The sequence below is a fragment of the Pseudorca crassidens genome, chromosome 6, assembly GCF_039906515.1.
Source record: "Pseudorca crassidens isolate mPseCra1 chromosome 6, mPseCra1.hap1, whole genome shotgun sequence".
In the NCBI taxonomy this organism is placed as follows: Eukaryota; Metazoa; Chordata; class Mammalia; order Artiodactyla; family Delphinidae; genus Pseudorca; species Pseudorca crassidens.
The window spans coordinates 73701920-73717789 of NC_090301.1; the positions used below are offsets into that span (position 1 = coordinate 73701920).

At 36.2% G+C, this 15870-nt stretch overlaps 1 protein-coding gene across 2 annotated transcripts in view; it reads left to right on the forward strand.

Annotated features, from left to right (window-relative positions):
* CYTIP (cytohesin 1 interacting protein) overlaps positions 1-14058 on the forward strand; it is a 71879-nt gene extending 57821 nt beyond the window's left edge. For both annotated transcript variants that reach the window (XM_067741875.1, XM_067741874.1), the window contains 3 exons: positions 2059-2128; positions 10105-10171; positions 12608-14058. In XM_067741875.1, coding sequence (XP_067597976.1) covers positions 2059-2128; positions 10105-10171; positions 12608-13068 — 598 coding nt within the window. In that variant the 3' untranslated portion in view covers positions 13069-14058. The remainder of the gene's footprint in view (positions 1-2058; positions 2129-10104; positions 10172-12607) is intronic.
* Positions 14059-15870: the final 1812 nt, after the last annotated feature.

Consider the following 15870-nt stretch of genomic DNA (forward strand, 5'->3'; position numbering starts at 1 on the left):
GTAAGAAGAGCCTGCAACAATAAGTAATTTTGATATTTCAGTTATTGATAACTGCTATAAAGAAAGTAAAACAAGAAATGGGATAGAACATTGAGTGAGAGGGCTGCTATTTTCGCTTAAGTGTTTAAAGTGGTCCTTTCTGAGAAGGTGAGCTTTGAGCTGAGAGCGAAATGAAGAGAAGGGATGGTTAGATGAACTCCTGGTGAGAACATTTCAGATAAAGGGAGAGGTCTCTGAGTTCTCAAAGTGGGCTTGGCATATTCAAGGGATAGAGAGGAAGCCAGTGGAATTGGTGGTTGGTGAATTAGGAAGACTATAGTAAGAAATGAAGACAGAGAGTTCTCCAGGGAGCAGAGCATGGGCCTCACCAGCCAGGCTTAATCGTTTTAGAATTTATTCTGATCATCTCATTTATTCTTCACAGAAGTTAGTTATATTCCTATTTATAAACGAAGTGACTCAGGCTGAAATGAGGTTTAGTTAAGACCAACCATCTAGTAAATGCCAGGGCTGGGATTTGACCATCTGCTCTGGATGCCAGGCCCTATTCTCCAGCTACACCACAGCTGCTCCTTGTAAGCTGCCAATAAAAAATCTGCTGGACAGTCTTTAGTGATTCTAGTCTAAAACTTCAAAGGCTATTTCTTTGGGGTTTGTGTGAGAGTAGTTTTGAAAGATGACTGGTGGTGGTAGAGGACTGAGTCCAACTCTGTGAATCCTATGAGTTCAGGGTAAAGGTTGGGGCCACTTGAGCTCCAGAGAAACTTGAGTCTATAAGGTAGGAATCATATAGAGTCCAGGGGAACATGCTGGTGATTAGAAACAGAAACCTATATTCCAGATGGGTAAAGTGGGCAGACCTCAGGTGGATAATTAAAGAGTATTGGGTGGAGACAATTGGAAATCCAGAGATAAGGAAGATGAGAGACCGTTTGTACAAATACTGAAGAGAGCGGCCAATCTATGGCTGCAGTTCTGCCCACAGACATCTATTGCTTGGGCAGGTCAGGTCAACATTAAAGTGCCAAATAGATTCATAGGGATTGTCACTGTCGCCCAGAGTCAAGCCCGCTAATGAGAAAGCAGACAACGTGTTCTCTTGCTATCATCTCATTATCTTGGGCATAATGCTGTTGGAAATAGAGGGAAACTGGTCTCTGCATTTAATACTATTATTTTACCATGTCTTGAAAATTTTCTTGCGTCTTTATAGAGTTACAGCTTATTTATCAAAATGAATTGGAACCAATATTTTAAAAATGCTTAGTTGTATAACTCACATATCATATTTATCTTATGCAGATTGATGGCATCTAACTTGAGCCCACAAAACAAATCAAATCACTCAGGATAGAGCAAGTCTTTTTATTTTTAGAAGGGCATTTGGTATAGGGAGAAAGAACACCATTAGATGGATAATTCTAAGATTGAAGTTTGTACGCTTAAAAGGTTTTGAGATGAGAGTCATATGAAAGTTATTATCTCATAGTAGTTCTGGTTCTATTTGTTCTAGTTCCAAAATTAAGGCAATTTACAGAGGTAAAATTTCCTAGAATCTTAGGGAAGAAAGGATTTTCCCTTGTTTCAAGAAATAGCTTCTCGACTCCATTGTTTGAAAGTCCCTAGTGCCTGTTTTCATTGCTGTATCCCTCACTTTTAGCACGATGTCTAGAGTCTGACACATAGTAGATGCCCAATAAATATTCACCAAATGAAGGAGGTGATTCACCCGGACCACACAAGAATAGGTTCCAGCAGAGAACAACCGTCATTGCCATATAGGGGCTTCTATAAAATGAGCTACAGTTTACAAATAAACCAGAGTCTTTTCTTTCAGTCACCCTCTCAAAGAGAGTATTTATTTTCCATATTCTTTCTTAGAATGTTGTCAGAAGGTTTGGCTTACATCCAGATACTTGAAGTGCCGTGAGAATGGTAACATTTACGTTACTTTTTAAGGATAGCCTGTGCTCAAAGTGTAGTACTCCATAAGGATGGTACTTGTTTGAAAGAATCACTCATGCTATTCCCCTCCCCCTCCTTTTTTTGTTCAAACAGGATAGAGACTCTTAATGGAACAATGATTCTCAAAAGAACAGAGCTTGAGGCAAAGCTGCAAGTTTTAAAGGTAATTTAATTTAATACAGTGAGACACATTTTTCATCCTTGAATGTGAGTGGTAGAATAAAGATCTATTTGAAGAATTGAGATAGCCCTTGAAGATGAAATGTCGTGATGAGACTAAACTGCTGAATTATCAAGAGCCATACAATTACCTTTGCAGGAATATTAAATTCCACAAACCAGGGCAAATCACTTTCTTCCTTCCTTCTTCTGCATGTCTATGAGGCTCAGAAAGGCAACAGGAAGGCACATCACCTGAAGAACTTTTCATTAATGCACCTGTGATCTCTTTCAATTTACATTTTGTTTGGAAAAAACCAAAGAAGTAGAAGCTGTCTTTTTGTCATTTTCCCAAGTGCTATATATGTGTGCAGGAGGGCCTGGGATTTTTGTTTTTCTGTTGTCCTCCTCTGCGTCCTTTCGTTTTGCCTCATTCTTACTACAAAAATCATCTCCCTCTACTCCTGTGGCTGTCCTTGTATCTACTTTCACTGGCAAATACAGTGTCAACTTTGAAGAGGAAATTAAAGTTTACAGGAGATAGTGTACAATGCAGGATGTTCAGTGAAAATTCTCTAGGCTATTTGAGGGTCTTAAAAATCTCAGTTTCCTAGACTGGTGAGGTTCTGGCAGACCATGAAGTCTAGGCCCTCGCTCATTTGCATCTCAGGATGCGCTCAGTTATTGAGCTCAGGAGGGTAGAGTTAGTATATTCCTACTTTATCTTTTATTCCTCCCTTCTACCACATTTAATTCATCAACAAGACCTGTTTTCTTCTTTGTCCACATTGCTTTTATATTCTTGTCATTTTGCTTACCCCTGTGATCTTTTGAATCAATTTATAAAATTCATCGGAAAAAAGTCCTCTTCAGACTGTGATAGTAATTGAATCGTATTTATAGAATAAATGATATCAGTCGACGTTATTATGGTTTTTGCTTTCCTTACTTCAAGCACAGGATCTCTCTTTCCATTCAGGTCTTTTATGTACTTCAAAAACATTTTGTAATTTCTTCATACATTTCTATATATCTTTGATTATATTTATTCCTATATACCTTCTAATTTTTTTGCTATAATTAATGTGGTCTTTTACATTTTCAACTGCTTATTGCTATTGATTTTTGTGTAAAGTTTTAAATCCAGGAGTCTTGCTGAACTCCCTTTATTCTAGTAATACGTTTGTAGATTCCCTTGGATTTTTTTATATAAACATAGTATCATCTGCAAATAATGAAAGTTTTGCCCCTTTACTCCCAATTATTCAACTAGTTTATTTTTTCTTCTCTTACAATATTGGCTAGGACCCTCAGGATATTATAAATAGTGAGTCATCTTCTTCATGTTAAAAGGGGTGCCTCTAACATTTTATCATTAAATTTTTGTAAGGAGTAAATAGTTCTTCATATTATATTTAGGTTTTTTAAACTGTCGAAAGTTAATTTGTTTCTGCAAAAGAGAGAGAGTCTTAGTGAACATTTCAAAAAAGTAAAACTGGCTTTTTCAGGCTTTTGTAAAAAAAAAAAAGGAAAGAAATGTAGAATGTAAACTAGTGATGTTATTTAAAACACAAGTGAAAAATAGGTTTATGTTTCATGGAATAAAGAACTCTATTGCACAACACATATTTGCATGCTTCTAAGCATTTTCTGTTCTTTGAACATTTTCTCTTGAACTTTTAATATACATACTTTATTATTTTTTCTAACCTAGAAAAATTTCAACATCTCCATCCTCTCCCAGAACATCATGAGGACCTTAACATGTTTAAATGTCCATTTAAGGCTCCATCTTCCTTATTATTGCTTACTTGAGAAAATTCTATCCATTTTTAAAATGAAAAAGACAGGCTTTTTTTCTTAACAGCTGGTAAACAAGTATACCAACCTGTGAACTGTCAGCCTTGCCCTTGTTTCTTGTATTCTGTTCTTTACCGCCAGGTTTACTTTCCTTCTTGCTGTAGTATTATACTCCTTTAGTGAGGGTAGGTGGGTCTTTATTGAAAAATATCTATTTCACTGCTACTATAGAGAGTTTTATAGGTAATTGAATTATTCTAAGTTGGTGTTTTGTCTCCTTAGCACTTTGAACGCTTTGTTCCTTTGATATTTTGTTTATGAGGGAGCTCCTAATTGTTTATCCTTTGTAAGGTACTCTGCATTTTCTATATTTTCTTCTAAAAGTTTTAAAGCTTTTTAATATCCAAGTCTTTAATTCATTCAGAATTAATTTTTGTATGTAGTATGAGGTAGGATTCCAATTTTGTTTTATTTTTTTCTATTTGAGTACTCAGTTCTCCCAGTACCATTTATTTTATACAGTCCTTCTTTTTCCCCAACGGACCTGCAGTAAAACCTCTATTTTTAAGCTAGTTCCAGATATGAATGGATCTTACAGGCTTCCAATTCTGATCCATTGATCAATTTGTTTATTTCAAACTCAGCTATTGTACCTTTGTAATAATATTGATGTCTGATTGGGCAAGCTTTCCAGGTTATTCTTGGCCCTTTGATTGTCTGTATACATTTTAAAATCAGATTGTTAAGTTCTATGAATGTATGTTGGAGCTTTGATAGATAATACGGCTTTATATAGATAGATCAATTGGAGGAGACTTGACATCCATATGGTATTGAGTTATCTTACTGACAGACTATCTCAGTAAATAATTTTTAATTATTTTCTTTCCATAAATTCCTATAATTTTATGCAGATAGATCCTATGCAGCTTTTATTAGATTTATTCCTTTGTAAAATGATTTTTGTCCTTATTATAGTTTCTTTATTAAAAATAATGTTTTGATTGAGATTATTGTGTAGATGTGTGAAATCAATTTTTCTGTGCTGTTATAGTCAAACACCCTGCTAAACTATATAATTTCTAATAAATTACAGATTATTTTGAGTTTCTCATGAAGATAATAACTATCTGCTGAGAATGATATTTAGCTCTTTTTCTTATTTTGCTACACTGGTTAAGGCCTATAATACAATGATGGATAGAAGCTAAAATAGTAGGCATCCTTGCTTTGCTTTTGACCTTAAAGGGAATTCTTTTGATTCTTTCCTGTCTCTAGGGTTATACTTTTCAGGTTAAGGAGGTTCCCTTCTACACCAAGTTTTCTGATAGTTTTTACAGTGCTCGTGTATTAAATTGTATCAAATACTTTTTTTCTATAAGTGTTGAGGAGGTCTCATTTATTTATTTTTAAAAATCTGTCAATTTGGTGAATAACATTTAAAAATTTTCTAATGTAAAACCACCCTTGCATTTCTATAATAAATCCAACCTGGTCATAACTTATCATCTTTTTAATATACTTGTAGATTTGATTTGATAACATTTTCTTTAGCATTGTTGAGGGTAACTTCATCTTACAGGTAGAATGGCTTGTAATTTTCTTTTCTCAGACTATCTTTTTTAGTTTTGGTATCAAATTTACTGGACTCTTAGCATGAGGTGAGGAGTCTCTTCTCCTTTTCGTCCTCTGGTAGAATTCTTGTAACGCTATCTGAATCATCTGGGCTTGTGTTTCTTTTTGATGTGAATACTTCTAAACTCTGTTTCAGTTTCTTTATTAGCCATAAGACTGCTCAGGCTTTCTATTTTTGTTTGTTTGTTTGAGCCAGGTTTATTGAATGATGTTTTTGTTAATAAAGTTTTAAAATTTTCAAATTTATTGCCTGAAGTTGATAATAAACATTCTGTTCTCATCTTTTTCTTTTCTATCGCAGCTGTGCTTGTGTCCCCATTTTCATTTGTACTACTTTTTATGCCTTCTTTCTATTTTTTTTTTCTTGGTAATTCTCTCTAGAGGATTTCCCATTTTTAAGCTCTTTTCAAAACCCAGTATTTCAATTTTGGGCAATTTTTCATCTTTTGCTGGTTGCTTTTAAGGTGTTCTTTTGTCTTTCCTGATTTACAGTTTCACCACAATGTGATTAGGTCTGGATTCATTTCTAAATTTATACTGCTTGGAACTTGCAGTGTCCTTCCAGTCTAAAGGCTTCTGACTTTCTTCAGTTTTGTATAATTGTCAGCTTGGCCTTTTTGAATACACCTTCCTCATCATTCCCTGGATTATCTTCTGAAATTTCTGTTAGACATATTTCAGAGTCTTTTGATTTACTTTCCATGCTTCCTAACCACTTCAGATTTTGTATCACTTTATCTTTTTTGTTATGTTATTTTTATTGAAGTATAGTCAATTTACAGTATTGTGTTCATTTCAGGTGTACAACGAAGTGACTGAGTTATACATACATGTGTGTATACGTCTATATCTATATTCTTTTTTTCAGTTCTTTTCACTGTTATGTTATTTTTGAATTCTTTAGTAATATCTTCAGTAATGTTGTCTGTGTTCTGTATAGAATGTGTTTTTTCTCTTGAGTTTTAAAAGTTAATTTTTTATTTTCAAATAGTTCTTTTTCGTGTCTATCTGTTCTTCCTTTGTTTCAAATTTCTTATTCTTAGGAACATCACATTTCTCTCTCAGAGGATTGTAAATATTCTTATTTTAAAGTCTTTGAACACTTTTCTATTTTTATTTTGTTGTAGAGAGTCCATGTCCTGATTATCAGTTTTGTTGTCTTTCTTTTCATTAAACTTCTGTGGAGCTCCGGAGTCTGGACTGCCCATTTCCCTGGGCCTCTCCCTTCCACTCAGTGTGAGAGTTGGGCAGTGGCCTCTGCTCTGCACTTCAAGGCTTCCGGTCTAAAGCCAGGTCTGGCAGCTTGGATGCCTTCCCTGGAGGGCCGGTGTGCTGCTCAGTTCAGGTCATGAGGCCACGTTTATGTGCTCCTGCTTCTCTGGGTACATGCTCTCCATGAGCTTTAGTCGCCCTCAACAGCTTTGCTCAGCTCCTTTTCACAATGGTGGAGCTTCAGCCAAGGTTCTTCTCTCAAGCAGGAAACTTGTCTTTGTCTCTGCCTCACATAATTGCATTTAAACTATCGCCATAGGGTCCAATTTCCTTGTGACCTCTTTCTTTTTCTCCAGATCCAGAAGACTTTTGGGTTCATTTCTGCTCACTTTCTTTCATTTCTGTTCCTTTTCTAATCTTGAAATTATGAGATTTCCAGCTCATCTCTTGAGCCAGAAATGTCTGGGTCTGACCTATTAACCAGAGTCAGGTTGGCTTCCCCTTCACACAATGACATTTAGTTTGTACATCCTACGTGTGCATTGTGTCCCTCAAAGACTCTTTGTGGGGCCATAACCTCTTCTTTAGAAACAATGGTGCCTTCTGAGCTGTGTTTTCAGGGATTCCCTTTCTCATGGCCTGTGATTCAAATGTTTAACGTGAAAACAGTACATCTAGTGGGCTGAGGGACCTACTTTTTAATCCAGCTCTGATATTTACTGCGTTTGTAGCCCTTGGGAAATATCTTGCTACATTAAACCTTTATTTTCTAATCTGGAACTTTTTAGGACAGTTAGAAAAATTAAACAGCATATTATCCATGAAAGCACTATAAAAGTAGTAAAGTGCCGTGAAAATGTTTAGCTATATGTCTCATGTAGAATGAAAACGTTGGAGATATGTTCAACCAAAATATCCAGTCTGTGATAGCTGAGTGTTATTCCAGGAAGCCATCCTTTCATTTATTCATTTAGCCAATATTTACTGAGCATCTGCTATGTACCGGGCGTACTGAGCTAGGCACAGCGAGGTGATGTGATCCAGTAGGGTTAAATCTCACATGTACTTTAATTTTCTTCTAACAGTGAGAGGTTAGATTTGTCCAAATACACTACTGTGATAATAGGCTGACTCTGAGGAAAATAAGGAAGCTTCAATATAGACTAAAAACTCTTAGTCACTTTGACACATCTGCTCTTTGCATTGGTATTTTCTTGGTTTAAGTGACGACATACTTAGATGACTGGGACAAATCAACAGATTTGACATTTAAAAACCTTGACTTTCACAGAAACTGTTTGGCAAGCTCTAACTTTGTATTTCTGCATAGTAAGTGCAGAAATACAACTTCCTCTTCTCCCTATAATTAGTTTTGAGCATCAGTCTATCCTTATGCTCCCCAACTAGACTCTATTCTCTTGCAAGAGATAAACCTCTTTAAGAAAGAAAAAAGGGCTTGGTATATATGCCAGATCCCTGCTAGTTCTGTACTTCCTGGTTTCCTAACTCTGACCTTCACATGACCACAGGTTTACAAGAGCTGTAATTCAGGTAGCCCAGCAGTCTCATAACCAGGTAGACTATATTATAGTACAGAAAGAACAAGAAATTAACTGAGCCAGATATTTTATGGCTTTGACTCATTGATTGCATATTATATTGACAATCATAATGATTGCTGCTAAATGTTACTCTTATCAAGGCTTGGAAAATCCTGCCCAGTGATTGTTCAATTCCTGAACTGAGGAACCAGCCACTTTCCCCCTTAAACACTTAATGACATTCTTGTAATATTTTCTTTTCCTTCAGTCTTCCCCTTCCAAATGTGCTTTTATCCCCCTCTTCCTTTTTAGCCTTCACCTGCCCCTTCCAGATTGATTTGTACAAAGGACCACTTGTTTCCAACTAGGCTGGCTGTCCTTCAGGATAAGTGTCCCCAGGCAAATCTGAGCTGTTCTTACCTGCTGGACTTGCTATGGGGACCTGAAATGGCAAAGGAAGGGGTGGAGTAAAGAGAAAAGACGGGGAGGGAGAAGGAGCCTTTTTGCCTTGTCAGATGCCTTCTGCTTGGTTGACTTTTGATTCCAGCCTGTGGGCTAGGCCAGGCCTCACGTGCTGTCGTGACCATTACAGCAGCCATTTCATCTTTCCCTGGGCCACTGCTCTCATGTGCGGGGTAGCCAAGGAAGGAAGCAGTTAAGAAGTCAGGGTGCTTACAGTGTTCTAAGTTTAGCCCTCCAAGAAAGCCTTTTAGAACTGGTCAGCTTCCCCTTTTGGGTATAGAAAATAAATAGATATCCAGCAGAAAAGACTATTTTAGTGCCCCAGGCTTATAGAATGATGGTGTTTTTTTTTTTAAATTGAAGTATAGTTGATTTATAATATTGTATTAGTTTCAGGTGTACAGCAAAGTGATTCAGTTATACATCTATTTTTTTTCAGATTTTTTTCCGTTACTTGTTATTACAAGACACTGAATGTAGTTCCCTATGCTGTACAATAAACCCTTGTTATTTACTATCTTATGTATAGTGTGTGTATCTCTTAATCCCATACTCATAATTTATCCGTCCTCCCGTTCCCACTTTGATAACCATAAGTTTGTTTTCTATGTCTGTGAGTCTGTTTCTGTTTTGTAAATAAGTTTATTTGTATCATATTTCAGATTCCACATATAAATGACATCATATGGTATTTATCTTTCCTGTCTGACGTACTTCACTTAGTATGATAATCTCTAGGTCCATCCATGTTGCCGCAAATGACATTATTTCGTTGTTTTTTTATGGCTGAGTAATATTTCGTTGTATACGTATACCACGTCTTATGTATGCATTCAAAATGATCATGGTATTTTTTGAACACTTACTAAGCTGTACCCACTGTTCCAATCATTTTACATTTACTAATGCATTTAATCCTCATGACAATTCCCAGGTTTAGGTTCTGTTCTTGTTCTCATATTGCTGATGGAAGAAGCCTAGAGTGTAAAAGCCTTGCCGAAACAGCTAGTAAATGGACACAAACCTAAGCAATCTGTTTCTCTAATATTTTTAAATTAAAAAAATATAAATATCATTGTTTCTATTATCTGTTGTTTCTATTGAAATGACATCATTGTTTCAACTTGTTGGTGATACTAGATTATTTCTTGAGAAATTAGTGTTCCCAATATTCTGCTTTTATACAGAAAAAGAATCTTTCAAATGAATGGGAGGGATTGTTAGTGATAGAAAGAAATGAAAAAAAAATAATGACAAATCTCAACACCTGGAAGTAAATTGCTATCTTCACTGGGGTTTCCAAATAATTAGCACTTTTCTTCTTTCTCAGCAAACCTTGAAGAGAAAATGGGTGGAGTTCAGATCTCTGCAGTTACAGGAACAGCGCCTGCTTCATGGTAAATGTGATTTCCTGTTCAGAAACCACACTTACATTTCATTCTTTCAGTATTTCTGCCTCTAAATTGTTTTAAGATTATCATCATTACAAGAAAAAAAATTGCCTAGCATGGATTGAGAATAGTAGCCTGTGTTTCTTTGGCATGGCTTTTGGAGTGACCACTGTATTTGGAGGAGGGGTAAGTCATCATCACACCCCCTCCTCCATACACAGAACACATGCACATGAAAACACGGACACAGGTGCATGTGTGCACTCGCTCTCAAGAGGCACCTGGGGATTTTAGAAGAGTAATATGAATGATTGCCTGATTTTCCTACTACTTCAGCAGATGAATTAAATTCCTGAGAACATCTGCAGTTCAGGGGCTGGGTAGTTCTCAGAAACTCTTGAAGCTGGGAATGGTAACATGCTTCTTGGGTGGAGCTCCTATTATTTGCTCAAATTGTGTAAGTTACAGTAATGCAGAGAAATCCTTCCTCATGGCCCTCAAATCCAAAACAGAAATATGAAGGATCGTTATAACAGTAAATGCATGGCTCTTGCTGTTGTGTACATTCTGAAAAGAAGGGTTGAGTTTAAAATTTGTTGACATGGCATTTGCCATGTGACTGGTATAACCTGAGGAATGAACTTGTAGATACAAATAATTCGCTGAAACCACTAACTGTGTGGGTGGGAAATATAGGTTGTATCTTCTTCAGATAACACAGAGCTAACGTCTCTATAACCTTAGAATATCTGTTTGTTAAAAGTGATAATCTGTTTACAGAAGAAGGATACATTTAATTCTTAATTAGGCACTAATTTATGGCTTAGGGGCTTGTGTCAAAGTTCTGTTTTTTTCAAAAACAAACGTGTATGAGTTACTTCTCTTTTCTGTGTTTCTAAATTAATATTCTTAAAAACCTATAGCAGGCTTTGTTGGGGGGGATCTGAAGTTTGCTAACCAGACAGAGGCACACATTTCTGGCCACTTCCTGGATTTCTGTAGACTTGAGGGTGTTTGGGATATCTTTGCCTCTACTTCCGGAGCATCCTGGAGTGGAGATGGGGTTTGGTCTGGTAAGTGTAGGCAGTTCTATGGCTTTATGGAAGTGGCCTTGTATAGACACGATCCTTAGTTCAGAATCAAGGAGTTTGACTTTTCATAGGTCATTGTTGTACATATTTTTTGAGAGATTGAAGGAGTTCTTTAGCTTACTTTTTCTAGACCTACAGTAAATATCCAGGGCATGAGTTTCTACAAGCCAACTGCTCGCCAATCAAAAGAAATTCATCAGCTTGTTGGGAGATGAAATAAAATTGGTTTTGTTAACAAAAAGGAAAGCATTATAACTAGTCACCACAGGGCTGGCCCTACTCAACCTTGCAGATCAAATGGAAAAATAAGCAGTCTCTTTTTATAGTGTCAACCAAGGGCAAAGGAGAGCAGAATTAGAGATTATCAGCACAAAATAAAACAATTTCTGAGTGTGCAAGGTTCTATTACTTTTCCTGAAGCAAAGTCATCTTCTAATGATGTTTTTCTCATGCTAGTATTACAAATAATCTCCTTTCTTTTAGCAGCATACTAACCAACTCAAATAGTACAGAAACAAGTGGGATATGAACAGGCTGTTGGTGTGAGATTAAAATTTGAGTTTGGAGAGCCCAGATGTAGGTTATAAAAGGTTGATGAAGAAATTCAGCTAAGCAGATAACATTCAATTTCTTCAAATGAATTATTACTTATTTTAGGACAGGGATGTTTTCTGGGTACACTACCATTTCAAAGCATTTAAGTATTAAAGTGTTCTAAGAATCAACTGGGCATATCGAGGCTGGAAGATATCCTTTCTGTTTTAAACATCTTTGAATTCTCTAATAATCAGCCTACAGGGGCAGGTTTTATAACTGTGTTTCCCATACACTTCAAGTGATGTTATAATAATTTTACAATTATTAAAAAAAGATAGTAACTAAAAATCAGAAGAACTAAAATAGAGAAAATCCATAAGAGGCATTTCCCCAAGTATATTCTTTGGAGCCCATTTCTATGATAATTTTAATAAAAGGTGGCGTGGTCACTACAATATAAGAAATGATTCTTTTGGAAATTCATAAGTCACACTGGCATACTGTTAGATGAGTTGAACTGTTCTCATATGAAGACTCTTGTTTCAATTTATTTAATCTAGCATTACCATTTTTGTCACCATAGAACCCTTTTACCTGGAAACTAGTTCATGAACAAATAGTTTGAAAAATCATACTATAAGGTTTATTGAATGGTCTCATGAACAGTTACTGATTCATGCAAGTGAAAATTTAGTGAAAAGTATTATTTACCCATATTCTTTCTTGTGCCCTTCAAAGAGAAATTTGGTGTATTTACTTATAAGGAGTGATGCTCAGATCCATTTCCCAGTAGTCTTTGTTTTCTGCTTTCTAGGTGATGCAGCTAACTGCCCAAGTTTGGAAAATATGGACATAGATGAATCAGCTTTGTTTGGACCCCTGCCGGGTTCAGCTCTCCTGGACCGGAGTCGCTTATCCAGTGAGAGCAGCTGTAAGAGCTGCCTGAGCTCCATGACGATAGACAGTGAGGATGGGTACCAGACATGTGTGTCTGAAGACTCGAGCAGGGAAGCCTTCAGCCGGCAGACAAGCACAGATGATGAGTGTTTTGTCCTCAAGGATGGGGATGATTTTCTGAAGAGGTGTTCTTCAAGGAGGAACCAGAGCATTAGTTCTGCTAGTAGTGGGTCCATGTCTCCCTTGTGGGAAGGCAACTTCTCAAGCATGTTTGGGACTCTGCCCAGGAAAAGCAGAAGGGGAAGTGTCCGGAAACAGCTCTTAAAATTCATCCCTGGCCTTCATCGCGCTGTGGAAGAGGAAGAGAGTCGCTTTTAATGGGTTGTAGTGCCCTTTCATATTAGCTTATTTCATAAATGTCTTCAGATTCATTTAGACCAACTCCACCCAGCTTAGCGGGAAAGTGCAGATGGATTGCAAAACTGACATCCCATTTCATGGCAAGAGTGAACTTTATTTAAATTTTTGTATCATTATGTTTGCTCCTTCAATCATTTTTGTAACCAGAACAACTCAAGTTCCAAGCAGGCAGTAGGAAAATTAAGTAATAAATTAGAAAATATTAACAAATTAACACAAGTGCCTGCTCATTTTAATGCTGCCTGTGAAGGCAAGAGTAAAATTTATTTTCTAGATTATTCATGTAAAATGTTGAGAACTTTTTGGAGTCAAGTGTGAATAAGAAAGTGACAGAATATAATTATTTGGAATACCTTCTGTAGGTTAATTGGTAGGTTACAAAACTTTATATTTGCTTAAGCTCGGTAGCCTTTGGGGAGGCTTATTAATAGGCAATTTTGAATGTTTCTGTTCAAATCTATGAAAGATTATAAACAAAGATGATCATCAGCCCTTTTTTACATCCACAATGACAATAAATCGGGAAGTATACGATTTAATATGGGGGTTTAAACTTTATGAGCTCCATGGAAAGATGTTATCTAAGATGGGTGCTAAGGAAGCCTATAGTAAGTCCTTTTTTATTGGTAGCCTAAACAAAATGGATGAGGATGTCATTCTTACCTAATTCAACTTTTGTTCTGCCTAAACATTGATGACAAGTCTAGCTCTCTCAAGATCCTACAGCCTTGTGATTTTTTTGAACAAATGTCTAAAATTTGAAAAATTAGGAAAAGTATTTTCCTCCGGTAGATTTTTTTCCACATTACTCCTCACTTTATATTATATATTCCAAATAGTTATTGCCTCAGCGCTCTTTTGTCTATTCGTTATGTTAGTATCACATTACTTCTAGCCTTTCAATCATATTTTTATTCAATACCCATTAAAGTCCATGATTTCTCTGTTCTGGTGATAAAGCTGCTCATTACCTATATTCTAGGGTAGATAATCTGGACAATGCAATAAATAGTCCTTACTGATTTTAAACTCCGTGTGTGTGTGTGTGTGTGTGTGTGTGTGTGTGTGTGATAGTTGACTTTGAGCGCAACTGATACACTTAAACACTTAAATAAACTGAGTAAAGAGTGAGTCATTTTGAGGAAAAAAAAAAAGAGGTGAAGGTAAGGAAGCTTGTAGGGTAAGAAATAAATAATAAAATAGAAAAAGATTTCTAATTGAGATCTGCTTCCTATTAAGTCTCTGAATTCAGAAGTATCCAGTGGGCTCTGCTTGAGAATCACTCATGTGAAAAGCAGAGCTTTCACAGGAACAACAGCAATCTTGTCTGTCATTTACTGAATGCATAATAGGTTGTAGATGCTTGCCATGTCATCCTCGAAATAACCCTGTAGGGAGATGTTAGGCATACAGATAAGGAAGCAGGTATTGGGAGAAGTTCCCATGGTCGGTGGCAGTGCTGATATTGGAAGCCAGTTCTTCCCAGCTCTAGCCTACCCGCTTAGTCTCTCTAGATATTGCTTACCCTTTTGCTGGGTCTGTGTAGTTATCACCACAGGACTACCTCCTGCCCCAATCCCAGGAAAATTTAAAATGCGCAATTGTAGATATTGCATGAATAAGGATATTGTAAATAGGAAAAAAAACATTCCTATTTGGTAAATAGGAAAACAAACATATATTTAGGGTGACTCTTCCTTCTCGCTTCCACAAGCAAGTTTTCAGATATAAGCACATTAATAACTGCATGGTTAGCAATACATTTATTTTCAACAAGGGCTTGCAAATCAATTGTGATTTGATTGATACTGCTTATTTCTCATCGTAGGCTAGAATTATCACGTTAAAGATCTGTTTACATGAATGCAGTATTATCTGTTAATCCTATTTCGCCAAGTCAAGGGGAAAGAAATATCACATTTATTTGAGGAAAGATGACTTTAAAGTCTTCTACAATGTGAACAATGTTTCAAGAACTACCACAGTTCATCTGGAAAAGCAGACAATATGTCATTTGCTTTTCAGTGGTTTTAAGTGTTAAATATAGTTTAATACTTTCTTACAGTAAATATCAAACCCAAAATGGTACAGGGAAGAAGCACATGGCATGTTTTGCTGTAGTCTGTGATGAGCAGAATTAGAGTCAAGAATTAGATATGTTCAGGAAAAAAAGTTAAGCACTTTTTAACCAAAGTACAGGAAGTAAGGGTATGTCATGTTTTGTGTGTTCACAAGTTGTATGAAAACTCTTGTTTAGTGGAAATGTGGGTAAATTTTTCATAGCACAGCTTTTCAGACTGAATCTGACCTCAGTGGGGCTTTAGAAGATTTCATTTCTCTAATTTTCTGGTGCACAATGACCACAGGACTCACTTTGCTATAATTTACTGGGAAAAGAATGAAGAGTTTTTTTTAACCCCAAAGTTGTCAAATATGTAATGTTGGTGAACTTATTAATTGATAATTTGTTATGAAAATGTATTTTTCTAGTATGGCATTGATTGATAAGCCAAATTTGAAGCAAGCCTACTGGGAATTACTCTGTCATGTGACTAAAAGGAACACCACCATGTCAAACAGGTTGGAACCATATTTTTTGAAATGAACTTTTATTTATTACTTTCTACTTTTCAATTCTTTTATATCTTAGTTGCATGATACAAACAGTATTAAAAATCCCACTTTGAACTGAATATCAAACTTGGACACAGTTTGTGTGACTAATCATAAAGTATAAATATCTATGGATGTATACAATCT